The sequence below is a fragment of the Oncorhynchus mykiss genome, chromosome 8 (genome assembly GCF_057628025.1).
Source record: "Oncorhynchus mykiss isolate SJ-2025 chromosome 8, ASM5762802v1, whole genome shotgun sequence".
Classification (NCBI taxonomy): domain Eukaryota; kingdom Metazoa; phylum Chordata; class Actinopteri; order Salmoniformes; family Salmonidae; genus Oncorhynchus; species Oncorhynchus mykiss.
Genome location: NC_143029.1, coordinates 25581501 through 25600591, shown reverse-complemented (window position 1 = coordinate 25600591; position 19091 = coordinate 25581501). Strand labels below are relative to the sequence as shown.

The 19091-nt window shown below is 42.3% G+C and overlaps 1 protein-coding gene across 1 annotated transcript in view; it reads right to left on the bottom strand.

Moving 5' to 3' along the window:
• The window catches only part of ptchd4 (patched domain containing 4), a 36168-nt gene extending 17563 nt beyond the window's left edge, over window positions 1-18605 (bottom strand). The window contains exons 1-2 of the mRNA XM_021612082.3: window positions 17763-18605; window positions 14848-15328 (exon numbers count right to left, since the gene is read on the bottom strand). Of these exons, the coding sequence (XP_021467757.1) occupies window positions 14848-15328; window positions 17763-18362 (1081 nt within the window). The 5' untranslated portion in view covers window positions 18363-18605. The remainder of the gene's footprint in view (window positions 1-14847; window positions 15329-17762) is intronic.
• Between the last annotated feature and the right edge of the window lie 486 nt (window positions 18606-19091).

The following is a 19091-nucleotide window of genomic DNA, read 5'->3' as shown; positions in this document are numbered from 1 at the left end:
ACTAAATGTATATATTTTGGTTTGCTTTGCAAGATAAATTAAGTTTGTGTGAATCTTTCTCTGTGTGTATGTGTGTGTTTTTGTTTGTGAGAGTGGAAGAGAGAGAGAGTGTGTTCATTGGTTTATTCAGATCCCCAGCTTTTGCCAAAGCAGATGCTAATTCTTCCTGGGGTCCACACAAAACATAAAACATGACAAGTAACAAAACACATATATACTGATAGACAAGGACACACACATTCATTAATAGAACACTATAAAAACAATACAACAACAACAGAAATAATAGTACAAACAATACAACACCAGCTAAATAATGTGTTTGTGTGTGTGTGTGTGTGTGTGTGTGTGTGTGTGTGTGTGTGTGTGTGTGTGTGTGTCCTCCCAGTCCCTGCCGTTCCATGAAATGTTGTTTAATCTTTTTTTTAAGGCAATTTTGCTGTTTTCCTGAGTAATTGGAGATGGAAGGATCTGTATAATACTGTGCATTCCCGTGAATTCCCTTTGGACTTGGGGCCTGTGAAGTCCCTGGTGGCATATATATGGTTGTCTGAGCTGAATTGTGTTTGATTATGACAATCTGGAAATTTCATTTGAGCAATACTTCTCATGAAAACTAGAAGAGAACAGTTCATCTCTCGTCAACCCTCAACCAGGAAAGACTGGCATGCATGTTGTTGATGTTCTGCACGTGCAGTTAAGGGCAAGGCGTGCTGCCCTCTATTTGAGGCAGCTGCAGCTCGGTCTATTCTTTGTTGCACTTGACCATATTACTGGACAGTAATCAAGATGGGACAAGACCAGAGCCTGAATAACAGACATACCCCTCCCAATCTTCACCACAACTTTGTCAATATGACTTGACCATAATAATTGATCATCCAATGTTGTAGCTAGGAGTTTAGCTTCCCCAACTTGATCAATGCTCACACCCTTTATGTACAACTCCAGCTGAGGTGTAGGTCTTAGAGAATGTTTTGAGCCAAATACAATGCTTTTCGTTTTAGATTAATTTAAGACCAGTTTATTATTAATCACCCATTCTGATACTGACTGTAACTCCTTATTTAGAATTCCAGTTAGCTCACTGGCTTGGGTGGTGACATATAGAGTGTGGAATCATCTGCATACTGTATATACACCATATATACTTAAGTATGTGGACATCCCTTCAAATGAATGGGATTCGCTATTTCAGCCACACCCATTGTTGACAGGTGTATAAAAATGAGCGCAGTGCTGAAGTGCGTAAAAATCTTCTGTCCTCGGTTGCAACACTCGCTACCGAGTTCCAAACTGCCTCTGGAAGCAATGTCAGCACAATAACTATTTGCCGGGAGCATCATGAAATGGGTTTCCATGGCCAAGCAGCCGCACACAAGCCTAAGATCACCATGCACAACGCCAAGCGTCGGCTGGAGTGCTGTAAAGTTCGCCGCTATTGAACTCTGGAGCAGTGGAAACACGTTCTCTTGAGTAATGAATCACGCTTCATCATCTGGCAGACCAATGGACAAATCTGGGGTTGGCAGATGCCAGGAGAATGCTACCTGCCCCAATGCATAGTGCAAACTGTAAAGTTTGGTGAAGGAGGAAAAATGGTCTGGGGCTGTTTTTCGTGGTTCGAGCTAGGCCCCTTCGTTCCAGTGAAGGGAAATCTTAACGCTACTGCATACAATGACATTCTAGACTATTCTGTGCTTCCAACTTTGTGGCAACAGTTTGGGGAAGGCCCTTTCCTGTTTCAGCATGACAATACCCGCATGCACAAAGGGAGGTCCATAAAGAAATGGCTTCGAGATTAGTGAGGAAGAATTTGACTGGCCTGCACAGAGCCCTGACCTCAATCCCTTCGAACACCTTTGGGATAAATTGGAACACCGACTGCGAGCCACGCCGACATCGGCCAACATCAGGACCCCGACCTAACTAATGCAAGTCCCCGCAGCAATGTTCCAACATCTAGTGGAAGGCCTTCCCAGAAGAGTGGAGGCTGTTATAGCAGCAAAGGGGAATCAACTTCCATAATGTCCATGATTTGGGAATGAGATGTTAGACGAGCAAGTGTGCACATTCTTTTGGTTATGTGGTATAGTAGTCATTCTAGCTTTGTGTAAGAGGAGTGTATGACGAGTGGCAAATAATTTGTAAAAAAAAAATAGAGAAGATTAACGCCCAAGGCAACTTCGCTGAGGAACAGCCCACTGTATCTATCTGATAGAGAAGCTGTGTGTGCATGTTCGGTATGTACAGTGCCTTCTAGCCAACCAGCGCTTTTATAAGCCCAGTCATTGCGCAGTCATTCTTAATGCAATCATGTGTTAAAAATATTTCTGGGGCCTCGATTAATTGCTAATATTTGTATTTCTCAACTGGTAATTGGAGGCAGTATGCTGGAGGCAGTATGCATTTTGAAAACATATAGCAACTTAATTGTTTGAAACCTGAACGTTTTGCTACATATTATGAGTCATGTTTTACTTTACGTCAAAGTCGCCAAGGCAAAATCCTACCATATCGGTGGAGGCAATTATTTATTCAGACGTCCATATGCCGTTGAAACCAGTAGTTTATTTCTCTCATGTTCTATTGGTTTTCAACTTTCATTGTCCGGTAGCCAAATGCACATTCCTTCGTAGCCTACTGCCTTGTGCGCATTGCTACGCTAATAATGATAGTTTATCTGTTGCATCAGATTCATCGATTATTAATGATTTATTTTATGTAGTCTAGGCCTACTGGTTGTATCAATTTGGGATCTATTGTACTGTTTGGGATATTTCTTTCTCGAAAAGCTGACCAATAAAATAGGTCAACTTTTCTACTATGGGGTATAGCAGATTGACATAGGCTCATAGGCGGCGCGGCGCGTCTATAAGGCTTGCCATAATTATATAACCTAATTAGCCTACTCCTGGCTATACATAAATAAATACAAAATAGGCTACTAAAGCATGATTTGGCCACAGAGGATCGTTAGCTTCCCCTAGCCTTAAAAAATGGCATTGTTTTAAATCACATTGCCTACAGTCAGAAGGAAAGGCTGCACGGAGCAAATACCAAAGAGATTAGTGTTGAGTTGCTACTGTCAGTGAAAAGTAGAGAGGCCCAGGTGTTTTGCAATATTTCAAAATAAGAGAAGACAATGAAAAATAAGAGAAGACAATGAAAAGACTCCAATCTGTCTTTTAGTTATCAAAATGCTCACCTTAATTGAGTGAACAACACTAGGCATATGGCCTATCTTATTTGTACCAACCGAGCTCATCGGCCATGTCCCCAGTGAGTGCGCACCACGCATATACACTTTGTCATTGTTGGGTCAGTGCCACTTAAAAGTTTGTTTTTGGACAATAATTTCCTTTTCCAGTTTAGATGGACATCATATTCTATTAGTGTCTCCCCTTCTCGTAGACCTATTATATGGACAATGTCGTCAGGAGAGTAGGCTACCCTGTAATTTGTTGGGTTAAAAAATATTCTGCTAATGTCTCCAGTCATATAAAGTGCAGTAAAATTGCATAAATGTGTTTTTCCAGTGCTAAGAAAGAATAAAGAATGAACAGATCTGATATTGCCCCTATCCCAGCCTCTACACTATATTCAGCCATGCATTGAACGGTCTTGCTGCGAACAAGAATTGAGTTACTATCCTAAATTATGACTATCAAATCTACTCATCACAATACGAATAGAAGGCTATTTTACATTAATCTGAAAATGTGATGCATGGAATGCTTTATTATAAAGGAGGATTTTTATGGTGAAAATGTGCTTCCTCAAACTTGAAACTCACGCTCCGCCTATGCATAGGCTAGTGATTTTGCTGTTCATCAGTCGTCTTCTTGGATGAGGAAAAGTGCGCGGTAAAAGCACACCTCATTGCCTCTTCGACTTGCATGTTCTGCTAAGATTAATTACCATAATCTAAATGTGATTTCTGTCATTCTGAGCACCGTGGGTGGACGCCCTAATCAGGTTATGCACCCAATGCATATGGGTCCGGTACATTTCTCAAATGTCTGGTAAATTTAAATGCCTCCGGTTAAATGTCCCGCCACATTTTCATAACGGAAACCCTGCTCCAAAGTATTTTTCCATTGTTTTATGACATGTATCTTGGTTTGGGAATGTAATTGATCCAATTTAGTCAGTATGTCAACAATATGTCAACCAATCAGCTGAGCAGCCTGACTTGTTTGCATAATTTCTTTGAACCATACAATTTTTATATTTATCATCAATCAAGAGGGCTCTAACTGTTCTCGCAGTTCATTTCCTTAACAGGCACATACTTGGCAACAATTGTCATGAATACTTTTACAAATACTTCCAGTGCTGCATCTGGATTCACTTCCTCACACACATCAGACCAACATACATTTTCTTCAACAAAAGAGTCATGAGGAAACGTTTCATATGAACTCTTATAAATGACTTTAAGCTCAATCTTTGGCACTTTGGCTTTCCATGTTATTGCCACATTGTTATGGTCTCTACAGCCAATAGGAACTGATATTGCTTTGGAGCTAAACTCTGCAGCCTTAGTGAAGATATGATCAATACAAGTGGATGTCAAAGATCCAATAGTACAGGTATGCACTCTAGTTGGATGAGTGATAAGTGTTAGCACTTGGTGGCATATAGCAAAACCCTAAAATAATAGGCTTTAGATGAGGCAGGTGAACCTGCAACTAAAACACTTCAATAACACTTGACATGAGATCTTCTAGTATGAGCTATTTTTTTGTAATTTCCTGGGAGATAGACACAACATTATTCACAGTCCATCAACCAGTTGATTCCATTCCTTTACTTAGATTTGTGTGTCTTTGGTATATGTTGTGAAATTGTTAGATATGACTTGTTAGATATTTAAATGTAATTAAAAAATGTAACTTTTATTTAACTGGGCAAGTCTGATTTACAATGATGGCCTAATCCAGACACTTGTCATCTCCTATCTGGACTACTGAGACACGCTGTTGGCTGGGCTCCCCACTTGTGCCATCAAACCCCTGCAATTTATCCAGAATGTTGAAGCCTGCCTGGTGTTTAACCTTCTCAAGTTCTCCCATGTCACCCTGCTCCTCCACACACTCCAATAGCATCCAGTCAAAGCTTGCATCCACAACAAGACTATGGTACTTGCCTACGGAGCAGCAAGATGAACTGCCCCTCCCTACCTTCAGGCTATGCTCAAACCCTACACCCCACTTCGTTCTGCCACCTCCGGTCTGTTGGTCCTCCCACCTTTAGCGGAGGACAGCTCCGCTCAGCACAATCCAAACTCTTCAATTGTGGATTTCCAACTTCCCCCTGAAGCTAGGATCCCCCCCCCCCCCCCCCCCCCTATTACTAGCTCTGACTTTGCTGATAGCTACTTTATTGAGGAAAAATGTACTTACTATGACTGTGAAATGTGGTTGTCCCACATAGCTATCTTAACTGTGAATGCACTAACTGTAAGTCACTATGGATAAGAGCATCTGCCAAATGTCTAAAATGTAAAACAACCAATAATGACAAAGTGAAAACATGTTTTTAGAATTTACATACATGTTCACAACCCTGAGTCAATACTTTGAAAAGGCACCTTTGACAGTGATTACAGCTGTGAGTCTTTCTGGGTAAGTCTCTAAGAGCTTTCCACACCTGGATTGTGCAACATTTGCCCATTATTATTTTCCAAACTCTTTCTTTGCTCTGTCCAATTGGTTGTTGATCATTGCTAGAGAACCATTTTCAGGTCTTGCCATAGATTTTCAAGTAGATTTAAGTCAAAACTGTAATTCGGCCACTCAGGAACATTCACTGTCTTCTTGGTAAACAACTCCAGTGTAGATTTGGCCTTGTGTTTTAGGTTATTGTCCTGCTAAAAGGTGATTTAATCTCCAAGTGTCTGGTGGAAAGCAGACTGAACCAAGTTTTCCACTAGGATGTTTTAAAATGTTTTATTCTGTACACTCTGTCAATTAGGTTAGTATTGTGGAGTAACTACAATGTTGTTGTTCCATCCTCACTTTTCTCCTATTACTACCATTAAACTCTATAGCTGAAGTCACATTTGGCCTCATGGTGAAATCCCGGCAACTGAGTTACGAAGGACGCTTGTATCTTTGTGGTGACTGGGTGTATTGATACACCATCCAATGTATAATTTATAACTTCACCATGCTCAAACAGATATTAGATGTCTATTATGTTTACCCATCTACCAATAGGTTCCCATTGTATATGTATATGTATATATATATATATATATATATATATATATATAGATAGAGATATATATAGATATATAGATATGGGCACCTATTGGTAGATGGGTAAAAAAAAAATATATATATTTTTTTTTAAATCTCTGCCCCACATGCCCTGAAAGATGGGTCACGACTGGTGTGTATGTGTTTGTGTGTCTCTGTGTCTGTGTGTGTGTGTGTCTTCGAGGCAATAGGTCCATTTGTGTGTACATGCAGCACACGTTCATCCCCAGTCTAAGGCCTGTAACAGTAATGAGTTGGATCAATGAGCTGATGTACTGAGGAAGAGCTTTCTGGGCTGCCTATACTAGCATGATACACCCACCAAGTGTCTGTCTGTTTCACACTCATCCTGGATGAGGCGACTGACTCAAAGTTGGTGGCAGCAGTAGCACAGCACTGAATACGAATGACTTGTCTTTGACGCAACAGCACTGACAAATTAGCCCAAGAAGTGAAATAGCTGCCTAGAAACCTACATTATTATATTGCTTCCACTGCTCTTAGGAATTAATGTGTTTATGTGGAATGAGTAAATGTGGTGGCTCTCTTTAGTGGTGTATTCATACGGGACATATATTCATTAATTCCATGGACCTTTTGATCATGAATGATAATAACCACCACACTACTAATAAAAATCACTCCTTAACCAGACATGCGACAGTGTTATTCCCTCTTCTCTGTAAATCCCACTTTCACTCATGGTAATTAATCAGTGTGATCATTAGGAACCAAACACATTAGCTGTAGCATTTCCCACTGCTTTCTTCTCCATTCTCATTGGTCCTGGTGGACTGGCTTTTTCCATCAAAACATATATCTTCCGTGTCGCTACTCGAAAATTAAAATGATTCTAACTTGACTATATACTGTAGATAGAACAACCAACTGTCTGCATTGACATACATTGCTTAAATAAATGACCATCCCCTCATCCTGAAGTTATTCACCATGGGGTTCTCTCAGAATGTTTCTCGTAACTATTTCACTATCTCTGATTGGACATCTGTTCCGGGACACTCATCTGAGCACAATTAATTGGTTCTTGTTAATCAAGGCCTAACGAATATCTTATTCCCTATGGCAATAATCACAACGGCTATGAAGTTGTCACATGTCACATCATAATAATCATCCTACATTCATGACAATAATATTTATGAATGTGTCATCAGTTGTTCCAGTCCATCAGCGGCCGACTGGGTCCCAGAGGAGCCCTGTTCACCACGTTGTGTGAACAGCCGTGTCCAGTGTCACTATTCATCAGAGCCTGCGGGATAAAATCAATGCCTCCAGAATGGTGTTGCCCAGAAAGGAAAATGCAAAACACTGTAAATCAGAAAGGACCTCCTGTAGAGAACTATTAACTGTGATTGATCTGACTGTGGACTATGGAGAGGAAGCATGGCGTGTGCAGGGGAGCACTTTCAAAAAGAAGATGGGAATGAGATACGAGTGGGGCTGTGGCGGTCAAGAAATGTTGTCCGCTGGTGATTGTCAAGCAAATAACTGCCGGCCTCACAGTAATTGACCGTTAATTAACATAAACATGTTTAGCATCTCCTGGCTTCCATGCATAGCCTACAAGCCACTGATGCAGACTTTTGGAACATCTACATTTGTGACCGAAAGCCTCGATTTGGACTTATGTAGCAAAATTTGAAGTTGTGTTTTTTACAATGGATAAAAGTAGAGACTCAGAGCTAGAAAATTGTATATCATACACTGCAGTTGAGGAACAATGGAAAAGTAATTGTGCTTTGAAAGTTGATAAACTCGTAACACCACTTTTAAGAAAATGGCCCTTGAATGTTTTGGTACCCCTACTGGAGAGCTCTTCTTTGTCTACACCCACTCAGAATCGTTCACACCTTCTTAAGCATTAGCCCCAACCATCTCTTTAAGGATTCACATGTGAGGCCATGTGGTAAACACATCCTATATCAAATAAAATCTAAGTTTATTTATCCCATGCACAGGATACAGAAGGGGTAAATGGTACAGTGAAGTTGTTACTTACATAGTTGCAATATCAAAAAAAGAAAGCGTAAAGATTATTAGATGACGCTTATCCAACACACTTGTCTAAATTGATAGTTAATGTGAAGGAAATTCTATAACTACCCCCAAGCCACATCTAGCTAACATTAGGCTATAACTAGCAATGCAAATGGATTTCTGATCCAAATAATATTACTACACAGATCATACATGTAACGTTAGCTAGCGAGCCAGCAAGCTAACGTTTGCTAGCTAACTAACGGTATGCTTTGACTTGCAATAATAATGACTTTCTGACAAAATGAAAAACATATATCTGAAAAGGTAGCTACTGTAGACTCTCACCCGTATAAATGGATGACGGCAGACTGGAACCATTTAACTGTTTGTAGCTACAGTTCATCTTCTTTTGCCAGCATTGTGACAAATCACTCCGGTTCACACTGACGGGGGTGTGGGTAGAAAGCAGCCTGTTAAATTTTTCAAACGGATCTGTCGACAGCACCTGCTACATTCAAGGTATCAATGTTGTTGAGAAAAGTAGCACAACTTTTGTAGATCTCGATGGCTAATGTTATATCTTTCAAAAACATCACGGTAGAAAGGACTGTCAACACACACCGAACAGCTCACGTTATAGACAGAAGCATGTTACATGGCAGACTAATCCAAACTTATCTCCCAGAATGTCCAGACTATCCAATATCTTTGTATCTCTGATACAAAAGCTAGCTGGAAGGTTCCTCGCTTTTTCCATGGCTAAACTAACTAGGCTAGAAATGTAAGAATGTATTAGTATTTATGGATGGAATACAAGTTTTTATTAAGGCACATTAAAGTTCACATGTTCCAGAAAGCATTTTGATAAAAAATAAACGTTTATGTTTAAATGCTGCTCCTATGATGTAGTGACGTGCAACATTCGCCTAATTTCCTGAAATGAGGCACATTTTAAAAAGCCTAATAAATCCATTTGATATAGCCTACACCATCACAATAAATTCATTATTTATTCTGAGGTCTGAAGAAACATGATATGAAGAAAATGTAGTCTATTTCAGAAGAACAGAATAGCACACTCTGAGTTCTCCTTATGTTAGGCCCTGATCTGGCAATGCATTGTGGCTGTAGACTGCACTAGTTAATTTAGTAGACAAGATTTGCTTTGAATTCCGTGGCATTATTTTTCATTATTTTGTAGGATGAAGAATACAATCGAACATAGCTGAATGAAATAGAAAGGATATTTTCTCCAAACGATTTCCAGGGAAGTGCATACATGCGGCTATTCTGCTTTGAGCAGTTATCAAAGGAACAGGTCCTCCTGTATGCCTAATTTAAAGTTATTTATGCAACTTTAGTTGTGATACAAAAGTTGTGCTATATGTTTAGATTTTTAATACATTCTAAGGCTGCATGATGAAACTCTAATGATGATTAGAAAAAAATTGCATGAAAGGCATGAGCTCTGATTTGATTCTTGTGCATGCTGCACACACTTTATCAGTCTCTCATTCACAATTTGACAAGCACTTGATAATATTCTCACCAGGCCTCGAATTTCCCGGCAGCATCCCCCTTGTGTGGCCAAAGTGGCCGTTGTGCCCTTGGGCTGAATATAATAATTATAATACCTTTCTACCAGCTGATGTGCTCTGGAGCACCTCTCACTCACATGGCTCTCTCAGATATCTAAATTCTTATTAGCCAATGCCTGTCACGTGATTGGGTCCTTCTCACAGCTAAGAAGTAGGCTACGAGTGAAGACAGAGACATCGGGGACACAACTGTGAGCGTACCTCTTATCAAATTCCGAGGCGCATATTGAAGATGTTAGAAGAACTGTCCGTCAGGCAACAAGATGAGTAGGTCTAACGAACAGCAATAGCACTAGCCTATGTCAATCTACTATCCCCTGTAGTACAAACGTTTATCTATTCTATTAGTCAACTTTTCCTTTTGTGCAAGATGTAAATTGGGCTCCCGAATGGCGCAGCGGTCTTAGTGCAAGGGGCGTCATTGCAGTACCTGGTTCAAATCCAGGCTGCATCACATCTGGCTGTGATTGGGAGTCCCATAGGGCAATGCACAATTGGCCCAGTGTTGTCTGCGGTAGCCTGTCATTGTAAATAAGAATTTGTTCTTAACTGACTTGCCGTTAAATAAAGGAATAAAAAAATTCCAAACAGAGTGACGGAAAATGTGTCCGAAAATGTGATAATGCATGTAATGCTTTAGTATAAAGGTGCATTTTTATGGTGAAAATTATCTTCCCCAAACTTAAACCAGTTAGATTCTACACCGGTTGTAAAGTAGAATAAAGTTCTTAATTTTAAGAAGTTATCACATATCAATCACATATCACAGTAGTTGTGATACAAACCGTATCAAAGCATATAGGCCTACGGGCTAAGCTACATGAGATGTGCAACTATGATTCTAAAAAGTTGCAAAAAAAGGCATGCGCTGTTTCATGCCTTACTGCACACGAAGGTCATCATTCACAAGTGATAATACACACTATAAGCACATTCGTGAAAAAAGCACTGTCGTTGCACCAATGTACTTAACCATGAACATCAATGCCTTTCTTAAAATCAATACACAATACACAAGTATATATTTCTAAACCTTAATATTTAGTTAAAATAAATTAATGTTAGCAGGCAATATTAACTAGGGAAATTGTGTTACTTCTCTTGTGTTCTGTGCAAGCAGAGTCAGGGTATATGCAGCAGTTTGGGCCGCCTGGCTCGTAGCGAACTGTGTGAAGACCATTTCTTTCTAACAAAGACCGTAATTAATTTGCCAGAATTTGACATAATTATGACATAACATTGAAGGTTGTGCAATGTAACAGCAATAATTAGACTTAGGGATGCCACCCGTTCGATAAAATATGGAATGGTTCCGTATTTCACTGAATGAATAAACGTTTTGTTTTCGAAATGATAGTTTCCGGAATTGACCATATTAATGACGTAAGGCTTGTATTTCTGTGTGTTTATTATATTCTAATTAAGTCTATGATTTGATAGAGCAGTCTGACTGAGTGGTGGTAGGCAGCAGCAGGCTCGTAAGCATTCATTCCAACTGCACTTTCCTACGTTTGCCAGCAGCTCTTCGCTGTGCTTGAAGCACAGCACTGTTAATGACTTCAAGCCTATCAACTATAAATATATACTGTATATGTAAATACCAGCCGATTAATCAGTATCAGCTTTTTTTGGTCCTCCAATAATCGGTATCGGCGTTGAAAAATCATAATCGGTCGACCTCTAGCCTCCCCTATATCTGTCACTTCCTGATATTTCTTCCCTGTGTCTGCATTCATGTTGTTTTGCTCCCCCTGTTCAGACGCTGTTCTTGTTTTGTTATATGTCCGTTTATCCATTAAATCTTCACTCCCTGTACTTGCTTCTCGTCTCCCAGCGTCTGTCCTCACAGAATGCAGACACCAATATTGGAAGCATCAGGGAGTTTTTTTTTTTGGGGGGGGGGGGGGGGGGGGGGGGTGACGTCGGGTGCGGGTGCCGCTGCCGAAGGAACCGGGGGTGCCTCAGCTGGTTTGTTGCTTCCATTTCCATGCCTTAGCTGGCTCGAGAGTTTATCTTGCCTCGGTTGGCTTGGCAGGCTCCCATCCCATGTCATACCTCAGACGGCTTTTCGGGCTTCCACGCCTCAGACAGCTCATCAGGCTTCCATCCCACGTCATGCTTCAGACGGCTCATCGGGCTCCCACGCCTCAGCCGGCTCGTCGGGCTCCCACTCCTTAGCCGGCTCGTTGGGCTACTACGCCTCAGCCGGCTTGTCGAGCCACCACGCCTCAGCCGGGTTTGTCAGGCTCCCACGCCTCAGCCGGCTCTTTGGGCCTCCAAGCGTCATCCGGCTAGTCGGGCTTCCACGCTTCAGCTGGCTTGTCCAGCTTCCACGCCTCAACCAGCCCGTCAGGCTTGACTAGGTGGGACGCCGGGTGACGCCCCTAGAGGGGGGAACTGTCACGCCTGCTCCCGCTCCCCTTACGCACACCTGTCACCATCGTCTCCCAGCGTCTGTCCTCACAATAATATACTGTATGTGTGAAATTAGTTTGATCTATAATGGACCATTCTCTTGCACCTGTCTTGGAACAGGGGCATTGGAAAAAAATATGTCTATGCACTTAAATAGCAAAATGGAGGACCTTTTCCCTTGGTTCATTTTCATGCCAGCCAAGTAGGCTATACTTCTGTTGTAAATCAAAGCAATATGCTTAATATTAGGAAAGTTGATAAATAAATACAGTAGGCCTAGCCTATACAAGCTGATGGGATCCTCCTCTTTTTAATAGAGTCCATCACTGTTTTCTCATACAATTGCATAGACTATAGAAATGTTGCGCAACATGAGCTCATGAGCTCTCATGAAGTGTTTGAATTGATTTTGGAAAACATTTGCATCGCTATCAGAATGATTAGAGGGACAATAGAGTGCTGAGTACCCGGCAGTTTAAAGTTTGGTTGGCTACGAATGACCATCAGCAGTATCAGAGCTTGAAGAAGCCTAGTTACCACGACTAAACAGTCACGTGGAATTTGACTGCGGTCATGACCCGTGACTGCCGGTGAGGCGGTAATACAGTCACCATAACAGCCCTAGATACAAGTACTAGGTATAGGAATTTACTAAGGCCACGTTTTTCCAGGGTGGTGTTCAGTAGTCATGAAACGGGAGAAATGACATTGAAATGGAGTGAAACTCCCACAAAGGCCACTGTGCCTGCCTGCAGAACCATTCTGTTTAGCATACACACAGCGTCAACATGTTTGAATTTGCTCCATTAAAAAAAACATTCTTGATATGATTTATGTTCTAGGATTGTGAGTCAACTCTTTCTGGAAGATAAAAAATTCCATATTTTCCAGCACAGAGGAATCATTAGAAGAACTGCAGAAAGTAAGTACTCATTTACAGTGCAGTAAATTAAATAATGTGTGGGAGAGGTACAGCATACAGTAGGTGAGGGTCGATATCCACAGCTCATTTGGAGCAGAGAGATAGAATGGGAGGCAGTGCCCTGCCAATGTGTCTGTGTCATGTATGTTTCATTAGTCCTGGTACAAAGCCCACTCCCTGTTTTCCACCAGCTACCCAGGGAGAGGAGAACTGACAAGCTCAGCGCTACAGTAATTGGCTTCACTAAGATGACATCCCAGATATACATAGTTGGGGAAAGACATGAAAAGGTGCACTGTGTTAAGACTCTGTCCGGCTGTCTCATCTTACGGTTGTCCACTGGCGTGGTGAGAGTTAACTGCCAACCTGTAGGTTTTTATCCCAGTCCAAAAAGTATTGTTGAATGGTTGAGGTCTGACTTTCTATAGGATAAAGTGAAATTGGTTCAAGTACAATTTGTCAGATTATTTAATATTACAGAATTAAAAGATCATTTTGGACTTTGAGTCTGTTGATAATTATGTTTTATTAATTTTGAGGAACTACAGGATGGACTCAAGTACAGTCTTTACACTATAGTGTCATCACAGGAGGTGGGTGGTGGACATCTGTCGTCTCGGAGGACCTGTCACATGTATTTAAGTTCCTCCCTGCCTATGTTCGTCCTCCTCCATTCCTCCCTGACTCTGTCTCCTTCCCTGGTGAGACACAACCGAGGTCACCAAGATGCCTTTGCCTCCTGTTCCTGCTTCCTACTTAGAGTAGTCTCAGCCTGCAGGGCTTGACTGACCTCTGAACCTTTCAGACTGGGAAAATAGGTTATAAGGCAGAAGCCACGTACACAGGAGATCTCCTCGTGATACTGTGGCTTTGAATGGTTTGAGTAGAAATTAGAGGACAACTCTGCTGGGAAATGTTTATACCCTCCACCGACAATGGGACAATTATGATAGTGATGTTTGTAGAGGTAACAGGTTTGAACTGTTGAGATTTGTTGTTCTTCAATGTATTTTCCTCTCTGCAAGTCCCAGGTTTGCCTCGTTGTAATTAAGGGCGTAGGACAGGTATAAATGCTTGTCTATTTCATTCAGGGGATCCCCCTACAACAGTATGTGCAGGCTGGGATTCCTTGGGAGAACGGGTGTGGCGACTGTGGCCTAAACCAAAGTGATGACAATGGATTGTGAGTATGTTTATGGCAAGGTTGCCCCTAACCACTGGTACCGTTCCCCTTCTCCCATGGCATGCGTCCCTAGGTATGCATTTTGTGTGTTGGAAGAATATTGATTAAAACGTAATACATTGATTGATGATTGAATGCCTAAGTGCTGATGAAACTCTGAGGATGATAGCAGTAATTGTACGGAGTGCTAGGAGCTGAAGATGGTGTCCATGAGAAGCTTTCTGATTGTTTGGGAAATATCAAGCTTGTTATACTGTCCTGAAGGATGTGCTGTAAGACACACACATATGCAGGCACACAAACACTTGCAAATTTACAACACACTGCAACAACAAACCGAAAACAATCAGCGTAGCACAGGGTGCTCCTCTTTGAGGAAGCCCACAACAGCCAATTATCCTAATCCCCTCCCCAATAGGCAATATGGCCACTGCTGATAAGGCTAAGCAGCTTCACACTCACCCATGGAGAAGAATGGGATCCCCAGCAGCGTGGAGTTAAACTTCCCGTCGGAGATGAAGAAGATGCCAGCGGAGGTCACGTTAGCGATGGCTATTGTGAGCACACCCAGCAGACCCAGGAAGGGCTTTCCCCTCAGGCAGTCCCTCATTGAGCTGGAGATGGTGGCCGCCAGCAGAAGGAGCACTAGGCTGACCAGCACCTCCCCTTTGGCCAGCACTCCCGTCTGGTGGAAGTCCCTCCACAGGCTGAAGGAGGTGAGAGACTGGATGTGCAGGTCCTCGCTGAGCGTGGACAGGCGTGTGATGAGGGTGCAGAAGGCATTCTCCCACTTCTCTGCGATGACGTCCTGCACCACGGGGCCATGGTTGCGAAGGTAGTAGGTGATCTGGATGGCCCGGGCAAACTTCACCTGCTGGTCTCGGCTGTTGGGCGAGAAGGCCACTCCACCCAGCTGGTGGCCAATGAAGGACACACGACCATCCTGGGGGAGGGAGCACAGCAGACAGGTTACTATCAGACACACTGAGAGAGGGATCTCAAGTCCCTACAGGGCATAGCTGGAGATATGCTGTTTGGTTTCTGTTACCTGATATTAGCAACAGTTGTAATTTGTAGTTCATTGTGGATTATGGTTAAATCATGTAAATGATTTGAACACAGTGACCCACCAATCAACCATTACAATATGCATGAATTCCCATATTTGATACATTTTACGTTAAGATAAATGCTATATCATACTTACCAAGCAATAGTAAATGGATGCTATGGCAAACTATTCCCATTATTTCTAATATAGTAAGTTGAATTGTGTATCTTGGAATTCATGCTTGAGAATGTCCCATTACTACGGCTACTAAAGAATCAGACGACATGCACTGTACTGCATGATTATTTAAACACTGTTGAATAAAAAAATGCATTAAACCAATCACTGGCTTCCTAGTTGTTTTTAGACGGGCATATTGTAGGTGTCCTATTAGATCGGAGCTCCACTAGTATAGCGATGCAGTGACAATAATTCTCCCAGAAGGTGAATGATATGTGGAGATGAGATATATGACACCACTTGACTGCCCTCCAGAGAAGATGGATCTCTTGGACAAGTGGATGAACAGCTAACTTGTCAGTCAATAGTGAAACGATGCAAATGTAATAAAGCATTGTTTGTTCATTTCAGACAAGGGCCCTAGCTGGCCTGATTTGATCTATGTTTGCAGCTATTGCACTGTACTGTGGCCTACTGTACTGTACAGCCAATAATGAATCTCTTCAATGCAATGTTTTATGTTGATTGTACAAGTGTAACGTCAGCAAGTGTGGGATTCCATGGGGTATTGTAATTAAATATCACTTACACTGTCAGCACAATAGGGAATTGCATGATATCATTGCCATTTATTCCCTATCATTATCATGTAAATGGAATATTCAGTAACACTGGGCCTGAACATTCATAGTATCAACCCTACACCACAAGGACTCCTCATACGAGCAGAAGCCATGAAATTCTGACATAACATTCAGGGATTTAACATTAGTAGTGCAGTGCTGTGGCTTGGGTTAGCATCAGACTAGTAAACAAATTAATAAAGCCACCAGCTGACATCAAAGCACTGAATGAAGAGCAAAAAAACATGTCAAGACAATCTGCACAGACAGACGGGGAATATCAATGATGCAGGCGACACAACACGGCGAATGAATGGCGCTGTAGAAGTATCTGCCAAGAGGGGTGGAAAAGAATGTCAGTTTATTCTAACCTTAAAGTGGGAACTTGGGGGTTGGTGTCAAGGGGCGCACAAGGGCCAGAGCCATAGGGAATGAGGCAACTGCCTGCAATCAAAGTGAGTGAAGACAGTGGCCTTGGATGTAGAGTAATGAACAGTGGTAGGATGTGCAATCTAGAAGTGATTTAGGGACAGCCCAGGTTGAATGAAAAGAGCAGGCCCAGTGCATTACTCACAGCTAGGCCTGGTGCAGGAGGATTAGCTACCTCCCACTAGAGATTATCTTATTGGAGGATATACAACACTAGCTAGATTTGTGCCTGACAATTTAAGATACTCTGAGAAGCATAGACCTAATTTAGCACAGAACAGTTTTCAACTCAGTAACGAGCCATGTCACCCACTATAGTGAGTCTTACTCAAGGCAGATCATACACAATATTCTACTTTCCACACTCATTCACTACATGTGCTCAATGTGTCATGGTATTATCAACAGATCTGGTCACCTGTTGTAAAATTAGGCTACCTGTTGTAATTGTGTAACATCTGATTAAAACATTAACCTAATTTATAGCCTACTGTCTAAAATGACATGAACAGAGGTAGCCTAACAGCCTTGCTATACGTCTGCAGAGGGCTGCACCACAGCACACACTTAGGAGGCATTGCAACATCTTACAGGGGAGGAGAGGATGCAGGCTCCATACTAGTCGATCAGCAATGTCATTATATATGTGCAGGAGAGGGAGAACTACACTGCATCAAAATAAGAAGGGGGACATTCCCTCTATATTGGAGCAGAGCGGGGCCATGCAGCCAATTCACAACCTGCAGCTAACAACTAGCCTACATTGGCTGTTCAATCCATTCAGAGTATTTCCTTGCCTTGCCTGCCTGATATACGAAGACATCCGCAGTCTACATAATAGGCTGAGTGAATACAACCACTGCTCATTGAGAAATGAATGCAGGCTTCAGACAGTAGGTTATGGTCTCATTGCAGATACATTGTCCCACTGCTAATCCAGGTCATTCGGAGTTTGGGGTAGCAACGCACGTCGGTCATGTTCTCTTTAAGGGTAACTGTCACCACATACGATACTCAAATCGGTAATTGATGCCCGCGGCCGGCGGAAACATTGTAGACTATCGTGTAATACAACTAAATCCTCGCCGTCTTACCTTTAATGTGGTATTTGGATAGGTCACGGGCACCTTTGAAAAAGTGTGATTCGATAGAATGGCTAAGCGGATATCTTCGAATATCGTAATTATATCATCCAAGAGGCATCGCTTATCCTGATGGCTCAGGACACAGAGATGAGCGAAAGTGTAATTGAATCCCTTGTAATTAACCCGCAAATCCAGCACCTGCTTGTGAACCTGCAGGACCTGGTCGGCTAGCTCCAGTATATTTCCCCCAGACTTGGCCAGCAGAATCAGTCTGCCATATCTGCCGGGGGTGTGCAGGTCGGAATACAGCTTGTTTTTTGACTGGTCAATGGGGAAAAGGCTGTTCGCAAGACTCCGCTCTACTTTAGCAAAGCTGTGTGTCGGGGCAACCAGTATCTCGATGTCCGTTTCGGGCTTGAATCTGCTCAGGACGGTAGATCCGAATATTATGGTTAAGACTGCGGGAACGGTGAGGAAAAAAACCGGATGCCTACTAACAAATAAGCCCAGCCAGTAGAAAGAAGCTTTGAGCCCTCTGTGTATCATTTGCCGCAGCATCCTCCTCCAGATCCAGCTTGCAGATGCCCAGCTTCTTCCTATGAAGCACATGTGACATGAGGCTCGGTTGCCCAGTTTAGTCAATCCGAATGAGAATACACTACACCTATAAAAAGAGCACTGCAGCAATTTGCAACAAGAACTGTCATATACTTATCATCTCTGCTTTTTTGGTTTCATTTCAAGCCATTCCCCTCCTTTTACTACCCGCGGACCAGTGACTATTCCTATTGCTCCTGCTGCAATAGCAGCAAGCCGCGGCCGTCTGATGTGCATGTGTTCCTAGTTCTAAGTACACTATCGGTGGCGCCTGATTTATGTAGGCTACTTGACTGTAACCATGTGCTGGGATTAAGGGGGAAGACGGGGTAATGCTGATGGTGGGTTATTTTAGAAGCACACACAATAGCCATATGAGAGTCGTGAAATATTAACTGGTGGCACAATGGCCAAATGCACTTCCTGAAATCACTCCCACCTCATGAATGGGGAAACCATACAGTTGCGCGTAGATCTAATAGCCAGTAACCCAGGTTAGCCTCTTGAGAGAGGGTGACAGCGGGTCCTACACAGCCTTTCAAAGTCATGGGGAGTTTACTGATAAAGTACTTTTTGCACCCCAGGAGATTTATGCTTCAAAGTCAAGTAAAGACACACTAGATTGCCTCTCAATGCGACACTTGTTTACATATGCCACCCAACCTGGGACAATAGTGTCAGTGACATCATTGGGTTACAGTAGGCTAGCTCACTTTTATCTGTTGGGATTCAGTGACAAAG